The sequence below is a fragment of the Myotis yumanensis genome, unplaced genomic scaffold, assembly GCF_028538775.1.
Source record: "Myotis yumanensis isolate MYYU_CA2020_CCGP unplaced genomic scaffold, mMyoYum1.0.hap1 SCAF_6, whole genome shotgun sequence".
Classification (NCBI taxonomy): Eukaryota; Metazoa; Chordata; class Mammalia; order Chiroptera; family Vespertilionidae; genus Myotis; species Myotis yumanensis.
This window is the reverse complement of record NW_027223757.1, coordinates 93585874-93606405: the sequence shown is the minus strand read 5'-3', so window position 1 is coordinate 93606405 and position 20532 is coordinate 93585874. Positions and strand designations below refer to the sequence as shown.

Below are 20532 nucleotides of genomic sequence, written 5' to 3'. Positions count from 1 at the left end.
CCACGGCTGTCTGTAGCTCCACTTTGCCCCTTAAACCAACCAGACACAGGTTTCCAGCAAGGTTGGGGCAGAGGACCAGCTCTGTCCTTCTGAGGCCTGGGCACGGGGCCGACCCCCTGCCTTCTTCCAGGTTGGCTAATTTTGGCTATTTCCCAGGAGCTCCCAGCCAGACCTACCTGCCCCCCACCTCCACCCCCAGGGGCTCCTACAGCTACACAGGAAGCCCTGGCCTGGAGGCCCGGCCCCTTCCCTTCCCAGGCTGGGCTGGAGCCCCTGCCTCCTCGCCCCTGGAGAAGTCCCACCCTGACCGTGGGCTGCTGCCTGCTCGGGCGCAGCTTTCCCTGTAACGGCAGCGCGGCGTCCTCTGTGGGGCTGGCTGAGTCCCAAGCAGCGGCGCGGGGGTCAGGGAGCTTTATTTATGACGGCAATACACAGACTCCACTCAGGTCCGCGGGCGAGATAAGGACTGAGCCCAGGCCTTCTGCTTCTCCTCGGGACTCCTGGCGGAGAACTTCTCCTGCAGTTTCTTCCACAAGCCTTTATTCATGTCCTTCAGCTCCCCCAGGGTGTCTACAAAGGGCAAGACGGAAAGGAGGCTGACGTCTAACATCCGAGGCCGGGTATTGGCCCCACAGCCCTTCTTTTTCACACAGTCTGTCCCCGAAAAAGGGACGTGTAGACCCAACTTCTCAAAAGCAAGTCAGGTCACGGGAAAATAACCGCCAGCGTGGACTGAGCACTTGTGTACCAGGGCCGGGCTCAGCACACCGCACCCTCCCACTCAGCACCAAGCCACGCCCTCGATGCCTGGGCTGCACGTGCGTGGGCCGATGGAGACAGTAAGGTGTGTGTGGCTCAGGCAAAGCCTGGCCTATGCCACACACCCGACTGTCTCCATTTTTCAGGGGTAGAAACAGGCAGAGGGAGGTTAAGCAAGTTGCTCAGGTCGCACAGCCAGGAAGAGGTAGAGGGGGGATCTGAACCCGAGCGCGGTGGGGCCCCGTGCTGAGCTGAGCAGGCACCGGGAGGGAGACGGACCTTCACAGAATCCCTGCCCATCATTCCCCGCTGGCTCCCCTCCAACAAACCCCTTTACCCTTTAGCCTCAGGCTCCTCATCTGCAAAGTAGAGAGAAAATACCTGCCTCAAAAGTTGTGAGGATGAAAGGCAATCATGGAGGCAGCTTGCCGGGCACCTGACCTGCACCCAAGGAGAGGGGCCACCTGCATGGCTGTGACGGCAGCAGGGGGCTGGTGGGAGGCCATGGGCGCCTTGTTTAAGTGTGAGGGTGCGCGCGCGCACACACACAGCCCCCAAGGAACCAACGCTGCGTTTCTCAGTCTTGGCACTATCGACATTTGGGTTGGGGCGCTGACCTGTGCATTGTAGGATGTGCGTTGTAGCATCTTAGCTTCTACCCACCAGATGCCAGAAGCAACCCCGACTCCACCCCCACGCCCAGCTGTGACAACTAAAACATCTCCAGGCACTGCCACATATCCCCCAGGGGCCAAAACTGCCCCGTCAAGAACCACTGGTTTAAAGTTTCTCCAGGGCTAAGAGTCTATACCTAATCTTACCTGTATATTAAATTTAGATTTCCCCATAATATTGTCTAAATTTCACAGCCTGGATTTTTAACTGTTAATAAAACTTGTAGAGAAAAGGAATGGCTTTTTGGAACAAAAGGTAACACATTACTTACTAACACTGACTGTTCGTGGTCTCTTGACAATTAGGGCACACGGCCCCTCAGCCCAGAAGTCCAGGTCCCTTTGTGGGGCACAAAGCTGGATGCTGAGGGCTGAACCCCTGCCCACTACAAGCCATGAGGCTCTTTAGTCTCCCATGATCCCAAGCCCAAGGTGGACACACTTGGGATCCAGGCCACAGTCAGTGGTCCAGCCTCAAACCCTCTCACTACAGACACTGCAAGGTGTTTCCTTGCCCCTCGGAGGAGACATCTGGAACGCTGACCGACAGTCACAACAAGGCTCTGAGGACTGCTGTGAAGGGGAGCGGGCAGCAGGCTTCCGGGAGGCCGATGGAGGGGAGCCTGCACCTCTGCACTGCGGCCTGAGGTCAACGAAGGGCAGAGGCTGAGAGCTTGTTTCCTCTCTAGTTTCAAGTTCAAACTTGGCTGAAACTCTCCAAGTCCTCACAGTGACCTTGGGCATCAATGCGGGAATTTCAAGATCCTGCCTGGAAAAAAATCTACCCAGTTTCCCAGGGCACTGTAATGAAAACAGGACAGCGTTGATACAACAGCAGGTGACACCACCAGGTGTGCGTCTGCTCGGAAGGTAAGTTTTCTGGAATGCCAAATCCTAACACGCAGTTGACTGCCAGAGGAGCAGGAAAGAGAAATGTCTGGAGCACCACCGCAGGTGAATGTTTCAGGGCCAGGCCCTCAGAAAAGGGTAGCCTATTTTTGTATATGATATCCTTGCAAATAAAAATAGTAATTTTCCAGAACCTGCCTACTTCAACCCAGGGTTCCCCGTCAGTGACAATGGAGGTGCGGAAGTGCGGAGGGCTGGGCTGGCCTGGGTATTTCCTTTCTTGCTAATCACAGTCTATCAACGACTCCAAAACATGCCCAGTTAAACCCACATCTAGCCCACAGACCAGGTCCCCTGGGCCAGATAAGGCGTAGTGGATAGCTCCATCCATGTGTATTGAATGGCTTTTTGTTTTAATCAGAGCCCTCATTGTTTATACAGCCCTCTTAGGACCATACAAATAAAATGATTTTCCTTCCATCCTGATTTCAACTACTTCCTTTTGGCGACTACGCATTCCCCTGTCCCTGCTGCTCAGCTTTGACTTTAAAAGCTCTAAGGATGGATTTTCTCTTTAAAACAATGCTGCTGACCTTCTCCATAGTCTATGGCCAAAGTGTAAGGGCTGTCGCTTCAGAAGCTCCTCGAGTGTCCCACAGGCAGAGGGTCTTATTAGAACCACCTGCAAGCAAGCCCGAGGCCGCTGCGCCCGTACCTGTGGCGAGGATCAGCTTGTACTCTTCCAAGGTCAGGCCACTGAAGCTCGTGTCCCGCGGGCGAGGGTACTGGTCGCAGGGCAGAGGGGAGAAGCGGGGAGAAGGTTAGTTCAGCAGCACAACCTGGGACCTGCCATCCTGGAGAAGCCGGGCTCTGACTGCAGGCACTGGGCCACCGGAGTGTCTAGAGACCAGAGGCCCGGCAGGTGGAAGAGCAGCGCCACCTGGAGTCCCAGATGCGGCCTCGCAAGTACGGGCATCATCTGTGGCCGGCGGGCGGCTCCCACTTGAACACGCACAGGATCCTCTGGGCAAGTGCAGGCTGCCACTCAGGATCGGGCTGGGCCCACGAGTCTCTAACCAGCTCCCAGGGGATGCCCCTGCTGCTGCTCTTGAGCCACACACTGAGCTGCGAGGACTCAGAAGTAACCCTCTTCCACGCAGGCGAGGCACTGGCCATGGGGACAGGTAGGTTTGGCTGCTCACATGGAAGATAACACAATAATTGATAAGTAATAACACAAGAGTAATCTCTGTGTCTCTCGTACTCACACCCTAAACCTACGTGGCCCCACCCTGCATATGTGGGGAATTACTGCGCAGTTTCAAGCCTGAAAACCACACTCGGTGGGATCTGACAGAAATCATGAAAGGCCGAGGGTGGGGGTGTGACAGGGTGCCCAATCACCCACCTGTCAGCGGGGGGCGGAGGGGGGGAGGTGCACCTTCACCAGAGCACACGGAGAATCTCAGCTCTAAGTCACCAAACACGCCCAGAAGCCCACACTGGCATATACATTACACGGCTTTTATTCAAGATTATAAATAGCGTTTACTTAAGTGACCTGAAAGCCTCCATGAGGTGCCTTTGTTGGCCTGCTTGAAATTACTGGTTACATTTGAAAGTAGCAAAGCCGGCATTCTTTACAAAACACCGTGTAATCAGATTTCCACTTGTTCTTATAGGTCAGAGGGCGGGGGACATGAAAGGCTGCCCACTCACCTTGTGTTTGTAATAGTTTGAATGGAGTCGTGCTAAGCTCTCGTACATCTCATCGCAGGCCTCAGGCTCTGCCACCTGAAACACAAGGAACCCCAAGGCAGTGAGCCAGCAGGCCCTGCCTGCCAGCCAGTCCCTCCCAGGACCCTCCAAGAGGCAGTCCCCTGAGGATGGCCAGCAGCTCACCTGCCCAACTCCCCTCACTCCCCACTATTAGAAATCACCTTCATGGGGTAATGGCTCCACCTCATCCACTCCCCAACCAGAGAAAAACTTCCACCAGCTGGCAAAGAAACATTCAAGCATCTGTGCCCTGTGAACCACCACCCCAGCTGCAGCGGGAGACGCCACATCCTATGTAATAAAAGCATAATATGCAAATCGACCGAACGGCGAACAGTGGAACAAGGACCACACTATGACACCCACTGGTGCCAGGCCAGCCAAGGCAGGTGCGATGCGATTGGTTGGGGGTCTGGCCATCGCCTCATGATCGCCCTGCAGAGGGAGGCCCAGGCCACCGACCAGACCAGCGGGCTGAGGGAAGCCCAGGTCCTGGTAGAGGGAAGCTGGTGCCGGCAGCAAGGGAATGTCGTGCATCGGACCTCTAGTAAACATATAACACAGGAAGGGCGCACCACATAAGGGGGTGCTAGGGGCAGTGTGGGTTCCAGGAAGCCGGAGGAGGGTGTGTCCCCAGGTGTGGGCGGTCAGTGTACGGCAGAGTTCGACTAAGCTGGGCTCTGAAGGATACATGGGAGGGAGCCTTGCTGGTGGAGGGGTGGGTGAGCCAGGCAGGGGAGGCAGGAATGCTGTCTGCGTTAGCCCGCCCTCTGGCGGAGGGTCTGAGCGTGCAGGTAGAGAACCTGGGCAGAGGAAAAGAAAGAGCTCTTTGAGTTAAACCTTCAGTGTGGAATGTATCATAAAGATTCTCTTATGAAACACAAAGAAACTCATCTGAGCCTTCAACTGTGGAGAGGGGGAGCTGTTGAAATCTGCAAGGGAAGAACATGCAGAAACAAGTGTGCTGAGCCGAGGTGGCTGCACTGAGGGAAACTAAGAGGGAGTGAGGTTAGGTCCTGCTGGGAAGGGCGAGGCCCCGGACACGGAGGCCCTGAGAGTAGGAAGGGGAAAGTAGGGAGATGTTCTGGCCCTGGCTGGTTTGGCTCAGTGGACAGAGCGTCGGCCTGGGGACGGAAGGGTCCCGGGTTCGATTCCAATCAAGGGCATATGCCCGGGGTTCTGTGCAGGTGGCCGGGGGTGTGCAGGAGGCACCCAATCAACAATTCTCTCTCATCATTGATGTTTCTATCTCTCCCTCTCCTTCTCTGAAATCAATAAAAATATATTAAAAACAAAAACGAAGAAATATTCTGGGTGCCCAAGACAGCGCTTCAGCTCCCCTCCCCTGCCCTTGCTATTATTTATCTATAGTTCCGTACGTTATTCAGCCAAGACTTCTGAAAGCTCCCCAGAACAAAACTTTCTCTGTTATGTTTTTTGCCAGAATTCAAATGCTGGATTTTTCCAACTTAAATCCTTTCTCGAAGAAGGCAGAGCACAAATAAATCAGTAGTTAAGTGTCTTAATAAGGCCGCTCGCTTCTGCCTCTGTGCGTGTCAAATGAGGTCCCCACTTTAGGGCCAACAACAAGATGATCCGCCATTGAGTTCCACCTGACCCGCGCCGGGGTTCAGCCGCTCATCTCGAGAAGGGCCAGGGGATTATGGGCTGAGGAGGCAGTGTTTGTTGGGTAATAATCAAAGGCATTATCTGAGTGGACTGGGGCTAAGGATTGGAAAGAAGGAACTGATGGGAGACTGTGACAGCTGAGTCCCTGCTGGATGCGGGGGTGGGAAAGGGGTGTGTGTGTGTGTGTGGGGGGGGGGGGGGGCGGCATTTCCAGGGAAAGCCCAGAAGTCTGCAGCACCCACTCCAAGGGGAGTGGGAGCCTGTGTCTTTGGCAGGGCGTGCACAGCCAAGAGCGAACGTGGAGACAGAGGCACGGGAGACATCGGGTTTTAAAGAGCGTTCGGTAGCGGCTCTCTGTGGGGCGCGCTGTGCCCTGCCCCACCTCTCCCCCTTTCTCTCTCCGACGCTCCAAGGGCCCTTCTATCTACAGCTCACTTCTACTTCTGTGACTTTCTAAATAAATGTTCTCTTATTAAAAATAAATATTATAATGATTACTACAACATAATTGAGCATTTCAACTTCCGCTCTCTTCATACCTGCAGAGATGTGTTTGCTTATAAGTCTCAAAGACACGCCTTGGACCCAAACCGCCTGGGCCTGAATCTTGGCATCATCGCCAACCAGCTCTGGGATGTTGGGCAAATCCCTAATCTCTTCCTGTCCCTGACTCTTCAAAATGTCCCCCACATTTGCTTTATCATTCTGTGTGTCTACATACATGTATTTTTCTTCTGATCCATTTGAGAATAAAGTGGAACATAACTCCCTTCACGCTGTAAGATTTCAGTATGCTTCCAGAGAACCAGGGCCTTCTCTCCTATAACCACAGTTCATCGATCAAACCCAGGGATTTCACACCGATACAGCACTTTGTCTAGTGCACACAGGTAAAATTCTGTCTCAGTGGTAACTTTTTTAATCCTCACCCGAGGATATTTTTCCCCATTGATTTCTAGAGAGAGTGGAAGGGAGGGAGGGTGGGAAGAGAGAGAAACATTGAGGGAAGAGAGACATCATTTGGTTGCCTCCCACATGTGCCCCAACTGGGGCTGGGGAACCTGCAACAAGGTACATGCCCTTGACCTGGGACTGAACCCAAGAGCCATCGGTCTGTGGGCTGACGCTCCAACCACTGCACCATACTGTCCAGGGCTCAGGAATAATCTCTACAGGAAAAGAAGTCCTTTTGGCCCAGGATCGCCTACTGCGTTTACCTGTCACATGCATGTCTCCTCACAGCAGGCAGCTCCTCGGCCTGTCTTTGTCTTTCAAGTACTGACATTTTTGAAGCGACTGGCCAACTGAACCTTTCTTCTAACAGAAAGGATAATAATAGCCCTGCCTCTGAGAGCGGAGGGCGGGCGGCGGAGGCAATGCCGTGCTGACGGACCTGCAACCTCATGGAGTGAGGGGTTAGTCTTGTTACTATTAGGAGTCAACAGCTGTGTGACACAGGGCTCTGGCCCACACAAGGAGACGGAGAGGAGGTCAGGAGGGTGCTGGTGATGGTGGGATGAGGGTGCGGTGGGTTCAGGGAGACCTGGGAGAGGGTGCCGGTGGGGAGTGAGCAGAGTTACCCGAAGGACGCGGGCTCTCCAGGCACAGGACCAGGGAGCACGTGTCCAGGGCACCCAGGGAGTGGCAGTTAGGACATGATCAGCGGATCAGTGCTGCTGTGACTGCTGGGGTGTGGCTAGAAATGGTGACGAAGGAACTGGAAGGAGATGTCACTGCGTACCTGCCCACACCCGGCCCAGACCCTGAGACTCAGGGGCATCGTACCTGGTGGTCGGCTCAGCGGGGCTCCAACACTGGCCCCTGCTCTTCTGCTCTTCGGATGCCCCGCCTGCCGCCCTCCAGGGGCCGCCCCCCAACATGCTCTTAGGAGAGGCGGCCACTGCCGACTTGCCTTCCTCCCGGCACCTCTCCCCGGGGCTCCTGCCACTGCTTGTGGGTCCACTGAGACAGGGCGTCCTCGGCACACCCACGCTCCCACCAGATCCTCGCCCTCGGAAACCTTGCCAACACAAGTTCCTCCTCTGCTTCTCTCACTTCTCTAAGGGTGGGGATGTGCCAGAGGGCTGCTCAGCCACCTCCTCCGAACCCTCAGGGGTGGGCAGGGCCGCAGGGTCAGAGAGGACAGACCTTACAGAGCACTGCTCCCAGGAGGGCAAAGAGCAGGGGGTCTGAGTGAAACAACATGACCCTCTGGGCTCTCGTGACCTCTTAAAATCCCTTCAGCAGCAGAGGCTGTTAGATGTGTCACACAGTGCCTGGAGCTCACTACAATCAGAGCAGGAACCAAACACTTCCAACGCCTGTAAATAATCAATCACCAAAAATGAACTTGTCACCCAACCTCCCACCTGGGGTCAGAGGTGTTTCTATGAGGCTGTGGAAGTGCTTCATGGAGGTGATGAGTTTGCACTTGCCAACGTCTAGCCGAGTTATCACAGCCACGGCCACTTCCGGTTCCGTCACACCCAAGCCAAGCTCAGCAATTAAAGAACAGTCTTGCTTACTACGTAAGAGGCCATCAGGGGAACACTTGTCTAATTCCAGAGGCTCACCACACCTGCAGCCTACGCTTACCCAGACTCCAGCACAGCACTCCTGGGTTGGGAACAGTTTGCCGGATGACACGTACGCGCACTTTTGGAAACGTCCTTATGTTCAAGCTTTAAACGACCTGATTTTGCATTCACACCTAATGAGACGGCGGGCATCTTGGGAGTAAGAGCATAGCTGCTGAGGAAGGCAAGCGGCACATTAAGAAAAAGTCAGCTCCGCTCCCGAAATGTGAGTAAATAGATGCTCAGCTGGCGAGGTGCCCTCCGTGGCTCTATTTGGCTGCTCTGCATTTCGCGTGTGCAGCCGTCATCTAATGTGGCAGATTTCTCTTCACCACATTAAACTTTCATACTTAACAAATGTGCCGCCGCCACAGGCATGGACTCTGATTTTCAAAATTGAATTTTGGGTGGTGCGGGCAATTGGTGCATCGGCCCCTATTCTAGTCACACAAAGGGACTCATAAGCACTTTTGGGAAAGGGTGATGCAAATTGCTTTGCTAGTTAAGACAGAGCTGGATTCAGTCCAGGAGGATCTATGAATAAAGGTTTTCATGACTTGGTAATGAACTGAAATGAGGTCATTCTGTTATGGGAGCCTATTCCCTGCGATTCAGTTGAAAATGCATTTCTTGGGCACCTATTATGTACAGTGCTCCGCCAGGAGGCGGTGGGAGGACATGGAGACCCAGCCTCAGCTCTGGAGAAACTGCAATCACGGAGGAAACAAGACCGTCTCGAATTAAGAAATCAAACATGGCCTGGCGGCCGGGTACAATCAGAGCGGGGAGCGGGTCGCCAGGCCTGGCCAACGGGGCCGCTGTGGCTGGGGGGCCTCAAGTTCCACTGCAGTGACACTTCAGAGTGAGGGGCAGCGAGTCCGACCCTTTGAGGGGTGTAGACTTCAGAGCTAGACCTGGGCCTGGGTGGACGGGTCAGAGGAGTGACTGGGAGGAGGAGGCATGAAAAGGTACATGCTGTTCCGGGCAGGCAGGGTCTTGAGCCTAGCAGTGCTTCTAGGACCTGGGAAGCCACCAAATTCTTGGCGAGCCGTGAGTTTAGGGGAGGACGGTGGTACACTAGGTTCTCACAAGCTAAGGACCACTCGTTTCATGGCCGATTTGGGAGGCAATGAGAAGACACCCTTGTTGAGGCAGGGCACGTGCTGGGGTGTGGTGAGAGGTGACACACAGGCCGGCACCGGGACCAGAGGGCAATGAAGGCCTCACAGAGCTGCCTGCCACCGGTCCAGGAGGCAGCGGGCGGAGCCCAAGATTTCTGAGTAAGGTGGAGACTCGCTGAAAGTGAGTTTACCCTCTAGGCCAGCGGCTCTCAACCTGTGGGTTGCGACCCCTTTGGGGGTCGAATGACCCTTTCACAGGGGTCACCTAAGACCATCGGAAAACACATATATAATTACATATTGTTTTTGTGATTAATCACTATGCTTTAATTATGTTCAATTTGTAACAATGAAATTGGGGGGTCACCACAACATGAGGAACTGTATTAAAGGGTCTCGGCGTTAGGAAGGTTGAGAACCACTGCTCTAGGCCAAGGGCCATTTGGATCTAACATCATTCACCGGCCATACAAGATAACCAACTTAAAAATTAGCCTGCCAAAAATATAAAATAAAAAACTAGCCTGCTATATTTGATCAAACATTTCGTTATCTCACCCCTAATGCCCTGGCAGGGCTGCTCCCGCCCCTGCTCTAGGAGCACACGCACGAGTGCCAGCCTGGTCCCACCGGCCTTCCCCACTCCAGCTCCACTCTCTCTCTCACAACTCCTGTCCTGCAGTGGGTTCGATATTATCACTGAAAAGAGCAGAACCTGTCCTGGGCTATTCCTCAAACGCTTGGCTTCAGGGGGCCCACACATGGGGGTGAGCAACGTTGAGATGGCGCCACCACTGCCAGGTCCCTGCCACACTGCAGAATGCCGCAGACCAGGCCTCAACCGGGCGACTGAGAAAACAAGGCTATGTGACACCTCTGCATTCTGCTCTGAGCGGGGAATGTCATTTATGGCACGCAAGCCCAAGACCGAGTTCAACTTCTTTCAACGGCCGACAGAACCGGAACCGGGGTAGCTCACAAGGACCCACTGGCAGGCGAGCCCCTTCCTGTGCCCCTTCCCAGGCAGTTCCTCAGAGCTGTGCCCACGTCAGGGAGGGGGTGCTGGGTGCAGGCAGGGCTCTTTAGGAAGCTGCCTAATGAGCTCATTAGAAGGATTTGCTCCTTTCCCTGCACTTAAGTCAACAATGACCGTGTTCGCCACCTCCCCCATGGGGGGGGGGGGGGGCCTTCTTTTATTAAGCTCTCGGTGCTGCAGGGAACACGTGTTCTCTTCAGGAAAATGTATTCAAGGGGCAAACCCCGTGAACAGGGCTGCACAAGAGGGTGGGTAGAGGGCGTAAGAGGTGTTGGTGTGTCCCTGCTTCCCACCATCCCTCCCTCCGGGGGGGTTTGGGGTGGGCTGCGAGACTCTCCAAGGCCAACCTGAGGTGGAATAAATGGCGGCAGTGGTTTTTGGACTCTGGTTTCGAGTCTGAATGAACTTGTTTCCCAGTGAATCTGGCTTTTCTGCGCTGTCGCACCCGAGGCCCAGCTTTCTTCCCACCCTCACCAGGGAGGAGCGGCTGGGCCACAGAAAAGCAGGTGGGTTAACACAGGGAGATGCTTCGTCCGTTGCCCAAACTGCATGGTCTGAAAAGGTGTGAGCAGGGAGTGAGGGGAAGGGAGTGGCCTGAAGGTTATGGGAGAAGAGGTCTGACAACAAGAAGAAACAGTGCCGGTGGTCAGCCGCTGAGGAACGACCTGGCACCACGGAGGCCGGTGGAGCGGGCCGGACAGCTGCTCCTGCCACTCAGCTCCCAGAGGCCCCTGAGCACGACGTTTTATTTCCAGTTTTGTTTCCTGGCCTGTAAAATGGAAACAGCACTGGCTACTTGACTCAGCTGCACGAAGGATTAAATTAAATGAGATCATGCGAGCAAAAGTGTTCAGTGTTACGGTCAAGGCGTAGGAGGCCAGGGGCTGCCCGCCCCTCTCCTCTTGAGGAACAAAAAGGCTGTGGAGCAGAGCTGCCTCCCTCCCAGACCTGTCTTTCTGGCATAGCCAGGGGCTGCGCCACACTCATCAGCCAGCCCACCTTTCTCCTCAAGGTCTGCATAACTGCCCCAGGCTGCCCCGGGAGTGCCGCCAGGTGCTGCCTGCATTCCAGAAGGGGGTGCTCCCTCCAAAAGCGGCCAAAGCGTTACTCAGCCCAAGCATGTCTCAGGTGACATCAGGATGAGGTCCCAGGACAGCGGTCGCGAGGAAAGGGCCTGCTGCCACCATGAGCACTGGGATGCGTGCGTCAGCTGCTCTGGAGCCACGGCCTGAGCCAGGACTGGCATCTGCGCCATGACTGCTACCTGTGTGCCTTCCACTCATCAGAGCTGTCTCCCTGGTGAGACAGAGATGACCATCTCTACCCCCCTCTTCTGGCTCGTCTGAGATCAGTCAAGTAGGTGCAGGCGACACTCTCTCACCTCTCCAAGGATGTCGCCTACGTTGGCCTCTCTGCTGGCTGCGTTCACCACCTGACTTTCATTAGAGGGAAAGTCATGTCTGCCCAACTGTCAGCCTCTTGGTGGTCGGGGCCAGATTCTGTCCCTCATCTGCGGTTCCTGCAGTGCCCCACACAGTGAGCTCTCACTCCATTCTCACCACTCAACTTCACAGGACACACAAATATCCCCCTCGCACTCCTCACTTCCTCTCCATCTAGTTCTGCGACATCTGCAATAGATTCCAATGATACGTCTCATCAGCCATAACCATTCATTTACGTATTCAGACACTTATGCAGTGTCTTTTACGGGGAATGTGGGGATAAAAATGGCAGTATCTCTACTTTCAGGAAGTTCACACTAAAACTATGTAGGGAGCAGAGTCCTAGAAAGTCTATGGCGTTTGCAGAGTTGGGACTTGATATGATCCTTGCCTTCAAGATCTTTATGCTTTGGGACAGCGAAAGCCAAGAGGTATGAGGGCCCTCAGTGTGACCCCTGCACCCCCTGCCCCCAGCTCTGAGCCACTCCATCCATGCCCACCACCCACTCAGCGATGGGTTTCAGTGATGTCACTGGGCATGTTCTTGCTCCAGTAGGTGAGCTGGCTTGGCTCTGTATTGGGCTAAGTTGCAAACAAACAAACAAACAAAAAAAGAAAACAAAAAAAGCAAGTTCCTGCTTTGATAGGTCATGGCTAAACTTTGAAAAGTCATCTCTTCAGGCTGCGTGTGTGTGTATCACGTTTCATATAGCTGACCTCTGCCTTAGCCCCAGGCTCAGCTATCCCACTACCTACTTGACATTTCTACTTGGAAGTAAGGCCACTCGGTATCTCAAGTTTAACATGTCTACACCAAACTCGAGATGTTTTTTTCCACACCCCACCTGTTCCTCACCTAGTCCTTCCCATCTCAGTAGATGGTACCACCTTTCACCCAGTTGCTCAGGCCAAAAATATCTAGGTGTTATCCTTGGTTCTTCTTTCTCTTTACCCCACATCCAATGTATCAGCAAAACATAAAAAACATAAATTAGGTCACACCAGTCCCCTCACTACCCCCAACGGCTTTTCACTGGCCTTACAATAAAATCCAACTCTTAACCACAGCCTATAAGATCCTACCATGCCTGGCTTCTCTGACCTCAGTTCTTAGCAAACTCCATTTTCATTCAATACCCTCCAACCACCATGGCTCTCTCTGTCCTCTAACGTGTCAATCTGCTTCCTGCCTCAGGGCCTTTGCACAGCCTGAAATGCCTAATCTGTGTGGCACCTCCTTAGTATGGCCTTATTTGATTATCATAACTAATATTATCTCTTTATTATGCTACTCAATTTTTTAAATCCTCACCTGAGGATACTTTTCCATTGATTTTTAGAGTGGGGGGGGGGGGGGGAGAGAGAGAGAGAGAGAGAGAGAGAGAAATGATGTGAGAGGGACACATCCATTGGTTGCCTCCTGCATGCACCCCGTCCAGGGCTGATTGAGCCTGCAACTGACGTACATGCCCTTGACTATGAATTGAACCCAAGACCCTTCAGTCCATGGGCTGACGCTCTACCCACTGAGCCAAACTGGCCAGGGCTGCTACTCTTTTTTATATCTATAACAGTACAGTTGACCCTTGAACAACACAGGTCTGAAATGCACAGATCCACTTATACACAGGACCATATCTATCTATATATATAAAAGCCTAAGCAACCAGCCAACTGGCCAGTAGCTTTGACGCACAACAACCATCCGGGGGCAGACACTCAATACAGGAGCTGCCAAGCTGCCGTGACTTGGCAGCTGTGGTTCTTGGGTGACGCACCTGGAACCAGAGAGGAGGGAGCCCGATTCCGGAGTGCGTCACCCGAGAACTGTCCTCTCGAAATCCGGGACCCCTCAGGGATGTCGGAGAGCCGGTTTTGGCCTGATCCCCGCAGGCCAGGCTGAGGGACCCCACCTGTGCACATGCACCAGTCCTCTAGTATCCAATAAATATGTACAGTACTGTAATTGTATTTTCTCTTCCTTATGATTTTCTCAGTAACATTTTTTCTCTAGCTTCCTTTATTGTAAGAATATAGTGCATATTGCATATAATATACAGAATATATGTTAACTGACTGTATCAGTAAGGCTTCCAGTCAACAGGTTATTTTTTTTCAGGTGGGGGTGTCAAAAGTTATACATGGATTTTCAACTGCTGGGGGTGGGTGCTGGTGTCCCTAACTCCAAGCTGTTCAAGGGCCAGTCATATTTACCTAGACTGCCTTATGTACGCATCCTTGCTTATTTTGTCCAGAACTAAAATGTAAACTTAATTTTCATGTGGTAAGACCTCCCCTGATTCACTGCTGTCTCTCCAGCACCTCGCACAGTTCCTGGCACATGGCGGGTGCTCAATAAATACCTAACCCACAAATGAATGAATCCCGCGCTGCAGCAACCCGGAGGAGAGCGAGACCGGAAGTCTGGGACTCACCCGGGAGTATGGCTTGAGGGCACACGGCTGCAGCACGGACTTACAGGGGCCGGGGGAGCATGGAAAGCTTAGCGGGGCCTGCGGAGGTCAGTGCACAACACTGCGAGGTAGGGGGTCGAGTCAGGGGAGAAATAAGCCTACGACTGTGACTGTCACCATCCCGACCGGCGGCGTGGGTCTCAACCTGGCCGCACCTTGAATCATCCGGAGCGTTTACCCCAGAGATGCCGATCTGCTATTGCTGGGTGCTGCGGACACTGGTAGGTTGTTAAAAAGCTGCTCCGGTAACTCCAAGGTGCAGCCAGAGGGGAACACGGAGCACAAATAGGTCGTCGCTCTCTGAGGTTCCCCCGGGACAGCGGGGTCCGCGCGCACTTGCCGCCAGGAGGAAAGGCGCGCGCATGCGCGGCCATCGCCGCCGGCCAACTACTAGGTCCCACCCCTACCTCGTTCGGTCCTCCCCTCGCCCGACCGCCCCGCCGCCGACGGCGGACCCCACAGTCCGGTCACCTGGGTGTTCTCTCCCTCCCGAAACGCCTGTGCTACCCGCTGCCGCAGGTAAGCGCCCAAGTCCCGGCCCCGTTTGGTCTCGTCCACTGGCCATTCCTCACAGAGCTTAAGAAAACGCCGGTAGCGGCCGGCCGCCATTTTGGGCCCCGCTTGTCCCCGCCCTTGAGGGAGGAGTCAGCCGGCGCTTGCGCACTGGGGCCCGCAGGCTTCCTGAAGGAGGGGCGCGGCGGGGGAGGAGTGAGCATGCGCACCTTGGGGCGCCCCGGCTCTCCGGCAGGGGCGCTACTGGCCTGTGTCTGCGCGCAGACCTCACCAGCCGCGTTCTCCTGGAACCGGCCCAGCAACCAGGGCAAGTCCGACGTGGAGAACCCCAGGGACAGCTTGGCTTCTCTTTTTCAATGACTGCACAAGCTCCAGACTAAAAAAACCCTCCTGGGAGAACCGTGCTAATTTGCATAAGCGAATACATTTGCATGTAAGTGCAGGTTGTTATTGGATGAAGATGTGTTTGAACTTAATCAGGCATTGTGCACACGCGGCTAGCACGCACCCCGCCTCCTGCCGCATCCTCTCCTCGCAGCCCCTGTGCCTGTGGCTGCCACAGCTCCTCCTTCAGTGCTCCTCCCCAGCCAGGCACTTTTCCCCGGGAAGAACACATTTCCCAGCTGGAGCAAAAAAATTCGGGAAAACGTTTTTTAAAAACCAAGCCTTCACTGTACATCTCCATGTGGAATGTCCCAATTTTTCTTTTCAACAGATACCCACACTTTCCAGGTTACCCTCTGCGCCCACCGACCTGCTCAGCCGGACTTCGAGGCTGCAACACCTGGCTCCCCCCAGCCTTTCTTCCCACCTCCTACTTTGTCCAGGGTTGTCCAGGAGACTCCTGCCTTGAGTAGGGGGGTGAATACACAGCCCAAACCCGCAGATCAGAGCCCAAGGCCTTGCACTGAAGCGTTAGAGTGCTGGGGAGCTTGGAGAAACAGATTTCTAGCTGCTCAGGGGAGCAGGGGAGAGATCAGGGTGCACCTGGAGGAGATGGCATTTGGCTGGGCCTTGAAGGATGGTTAGGATTCGGGAAGTGGGAATGGAAGGACCCTGAGCCGCAAGAGGCAGGGCGGGCTCGGGATTGGGAGAGAGGAAGAGGGAGGAGGCTGATTTGAGGAGAGAGCAATGGGAGGTTTTAACAAGGAACAGCTTTGTGTTGTTCTGGAGGCGGTAAGAGTGAAGATCTATTGAATGAGAACCTCCGGGGACCCATTCAATAGATGGGTGTGCACCGCCCACTTGAGGTGAGTGAGTTCAGGGAGGGGGTGCCCACCTGAGGTAAAGAGAGTTCAGGGGGAGTGGAAATGCACACAAGGGCTCCCCCACCATGTCCCAGCCCGACTGTACCCCCAGCTCCATCCTCAGCTGCAATTACAGACTCATTGTTTTGTTGGCAGCCCAGGGTGGCATCTATTTACTGTCAAGCTCCCGGCACCTAGGGCTGTGCTGGGCCCTGAGCCGTGTTCTGCCCGAGGTCCGACCACAGCTGTGGCTTTGAAAAGCACCTGACTAGCCAAGGACAGCTCCTGGGAGGCAGGGACGGAGGTCCCTCTGTATTTGGCAACAGGAAGAGCGTCATTAGGTGGCAGTGAATGGTTTTCAACCCCCTTGAGCCCAAGTGCAATGAGAGGCTGAGAAGAGCTGGGCACCCGGGGAAACCCAAACCAGTGCCTCCTTTGAAGCCCACCCACCCCCCGCCCCCTGCCCAGCAAGCATCTCTGGTCAGGGTAGGGTTGTCCCTGGTTCAGACGTCCCCACACAACTCTATTCCCTCACCAGAGGCGTGTTTTTGTCTTGGTGGTTTAGTAGTGAGGCTTTGGACCTGGGTTGGAATGTGGGCTCATTCATTCATTCATTCATTCATCTAGGACTGATCTGTGTAATTTATGGGGGCTCCAAGCAAAATGAAAATGTGAAGCTCCTTGTTAAAAAATGACTGAAGCCGAAACCGGTTTGGCTCAGTGGATAGAGCATCGGCCTGCGGACTGAAAGGTCCCAGGTTCGATTCCGGTCAAGGGCATGTACCTTGGTTGCGGGCACATCCCCAGTAGGAGATGTGCAGGAGGCAGCTGATCGATGTTTCTCTCTCATCGATGTTTCTAACTCTCTATCTCTCTCCCTTCCTCTCTGTAAAAAATCAATAAAATATATTTAAAAAAATGACTGAGAATTTCGGGACAGTAATAGAGAGCATTAAACCACATTTGGGGCCCTTCACAGGTCACACACCCATGAGACCGCCCTGCACTGTGGTGGGCGAGACTGACAGGGGCCCTATTCTGGGGGTTTTACCTTTATGTGGGGGGAGACAGCCAGCAAGCATACACTCACCCTGGTAATGGTGCTTTATATGTATGAAGTCATTCACTAACTGAGCAAGTTAATTTCAGAAGTGATCAGTGTCAGGGAGAGATGAGGCAGAGTGTTGGGAGAGGGGTCTGGGTGGTGGAGGGGCTTGAGTGTGAGAGACCTGACTCCCTGAGGGGCAAGAGCGGCTTCCAGGCGAGGGGCAGCCAGTTTGGGGCGGGGTGTTTAATCGCTCTGCGCTTCAGATCTTCATCTGGAAACGGGACTTCAGGGATGAGTTAGCACTGCTATTCGCTGCGTGCCAGGCGCTGTGCCAGCTGCCTGACACACACTGACTCACTCAGTCCTCACGTGGCTCTGAGGTAAGTACCACGACTGCCTCCATTTTACAGAGATGGAAACTGAGGCCCAGAGAGGATACGGACTTGCCAAGGTTGCCAGCTGGCAAATGGCAGATCCTGGGCTTGAGCCCCAGCTGGCCGGCTCCAGAGTCCACGCCGTTGCCCTCTTCGGCCTCCTTGAAGCATTACGGTTGTGGACCGCATGCGTGATGAGTTTCTGTGCGAGTTGGAGTTTCCTGAGGGGCTGGAGGGTCCCCTCTGGTTTGCTTTATGTGGTCCCCAGCCCCCATACCCCCATGTCTCTGTGGGTGGTTGGAGCCAAGTCTGGGCTCACTGGCTTGTGGGTCACCCAGTGCCATTCTGGGCACATTAATAGGCACTGGCCTAGGATGTGGCTTGGCCAGTGCCAGCCCCCAGGGAGTTGATGACCCTTTTAACACCCTTGTGCCAACTGTCACTCATTCCCCACTGAGCACAGAATGCAGCCCCTGCCTGGCTCCTTGAAAATCCCACCGGGGCTCACCTGCAGAGTCCCTGGGAGAGGGACCGGGCTTTCTGGGGCTGTGACCCCTTTTATAGAAACAAGGCACCGTCAGCATCAGGGGAGGAGAGGGAGGGAGAGATCCGGCTTCAGTTTTCCCGTTATGATGGCCCCAGTAATTGAGATGCCGAATTGCACATGTACTCGTAAATCGCTTGAAAGCAAAAATGTTGTTTTGTGGTGCTGGTGATAGTAATACAAACATTTAAAAGGAACTAAATACTTAGCTGTATTGTAAGGCCCGATTGCCTGATTTTCTTCTTTCAGCTTATTCACCTGGAGGAGCTGCTTGGCGGCTACACCCAGCTGTTACCATAAAACGTGGGCGGGACCTGCATCCGGGCCACCCCTTCAAGGTGGCTGCGGCTCGGTAGAGGAGAGCTCTTTTCAGGACGCACAGGGGTTTGAGGGGTGCTGGATGGCCTCGGGGGCTCCTGACATGCACCCTGTCATCTCCAGAGTCCCGGCCCTGTTGACACATCTTGTCATCTGGCCCTGGATCTGCCTCCCTCCCTTCACTCTGCTCTCTGGTCCATGTACCCAGAGAGGCCACCCCTTCGGGCCCCTTCGCCTCACAGCACCAGTCGCTCTAACCCCAGGCTCTGGCTCAGGGTGGCCCCTCACTAAGAGAATTGGGAGAGAACATGAGAATAGAAAGCCAGGTCTCCTCACCCACTTGCTCCCACCCTCACCCCTGCTCCTATAAGCTTCTCATTTTTAGAGGCCGCGGGAGCAAGGCCAAGGGCAAACAGAAGCCGGCTTCTGGGTTTTGTTCTCGGATAAGCTGTCAGACTTCCTGTCCCCTTTCGGGGCAGCTGAGTAGGAAGGGAGCCGTTCTGAGCAATGGTGATGAGAAGGCCCGGGCGGCGGCTGCAGACAGCCTGCCTAGTGCGCTCAGCTTGGCATTGCCCAGAGCTGCTTCTCCCTCCCTCCGTCCCTCCCTCCCTCCCCCCCTCTCCCCCTCCCTCCCTTCCTTCTAATTCTTGGCACCCAGGCCTTCATTTTAGATCTTTCCCTCATCTTGTGTTTTATGTGTTTGGCCACAGAGGATGCAGATTTAAATCATGTCAGAGTTTAGATCATGTTGAAGAGCTGCTGCTGAGTGTTTTATGAGGCTGCTTCCTGCCCTTTCCAGCCTGGGCTCAAAGGCTCCATGCAGCTGGCAAGAGCGATGGGCTGCCAGGGTGCTGCCCGGAGGCCCAGGGCTTCCTGACAACATTGCAGGATGGAGAAGCTGTACTAACATCCTGTTCTTTAGCTGCCTCTTCAGTCGCACAGGGGACTCCAGGGCACGGAGGTGGGGCTGGGTGACTCCCAGGCGGCCTTGTACTGCTGTGAGGAGGTCAGGAGCAGGTTGCTGTCCACATCACCTGTCTTGAGGATGAGAGTTCCTGTGGGGCGGATAAGGACGCAGGTCGGGGAGATGCTAGTAAATCTACCAGACTCGGCACACTCGCCATGAGGACATGGTGAGGGGAAGGGTCTGGATCAGGACTGCAGCTCTGGTGCTGCCAGGCCCCTGCGGTCCCCCATGTGCCCTCTGGCTCTTTATGTCTCTGTTTCTCCCTTCTTAAGTCCGGTATCACTTCAACATGCGGGTTTTGGAGAAAGAGGTCATGACAGAGGCTGGATTCTCATCAAACCCACTTCCTCTTCGTAGGCACACAGTTAAGCTACATCTCAGCCCCTTGGCATCTGGGAAAGGCCACACGACTGGTTCTTGCCCATGGAATGTTCTTCTCCATGCTGGCTAACGTTTAGGCCTTGTGGGTGAGGATGGTGGTGTCACAGGATGGAAGGAGCCTGTGTCCCTGGATGACTGTGGTTCAGAGGCTCTCTGACAACTACATTGGATTGTAATGCTAAGCTACTGCTATTTGGAGATGGTTTGTTATAAAGCTAGTCTACCCTAATACCTGTGTGTTCTTCAGTTCACACAAGAAGAGAGCTCCCCAGCCCGGGAGCCTCCTGGTATGGAGGTTCTTAGGTGCTCCAGGCGAGGGAGAGCTGTAGATGGGGGAGGGTCTGAGGTCTTTTCTGTTCTCATGTTCTGGGGTTTCTCCATTTCCACCTTGCTCTCTCTTGGTGCCCCTGTCCATCAACCTCCGTGGCCAACACAGACCACATCCCTGAATGGAATGCTGGAGTCCCCATTCCCGTGCTTGGAAATCCATTCCTGGAACACCTGCCCTTTTACCTTTCACACTTGCCTCCCTCTCAAGGCACAGCTCAAACACCACCTCCATGATCACCCCCTGTGGCTGCGAGCTCTCCCTGCCTCTGCTCTCCTGGTAGCGCTCCACACAGCTGAGCAGATGCCCCACACCCTACGGACTACCCGTGGTATTTTCCTATGAGGGTCTTTATTCTCTTACTAAGTCTTAAGGTGTGTAAGGGTAACATCTTGATCCTCACACTTCCTTGTTTCCTACACAGGCCCTAGCACTATGCTGTATGTACCAGGCACTCAGAAAATATTTCC

General features: G+C 54.3%; 1 protein-coding gene across 1 annotated transcript; it reads right to left on the bottom strand.

The window, feature by feature from the left end:
* Positions 1-395: 395 nt before the first annotated feature.
* Positions 396-14979, bottom strand: UQCC2 (ubiquinol-cytochrome c reductase complex assembly factor 2). Its single transcript, XM_070418767.1, has 4 exons — positions 14814-14979; positions 4002-4076; positions 2998-3067; positions 396-570 (listed from the first exon to the last, which is right to left on the bottom strand). Exons 1-4 carry the CDS (start codon positions 14949-14951, stop codon positions 443-445), a joined length of 411 nt encoding a protein of 136 aa, XP_070274868.1. The 5' UTR covers positions 14952-14979; the 3' UTR covers positions 396-442.
* Between the last annotated feature and the right edge of the window lie 5553 nt (positions 14980-20532).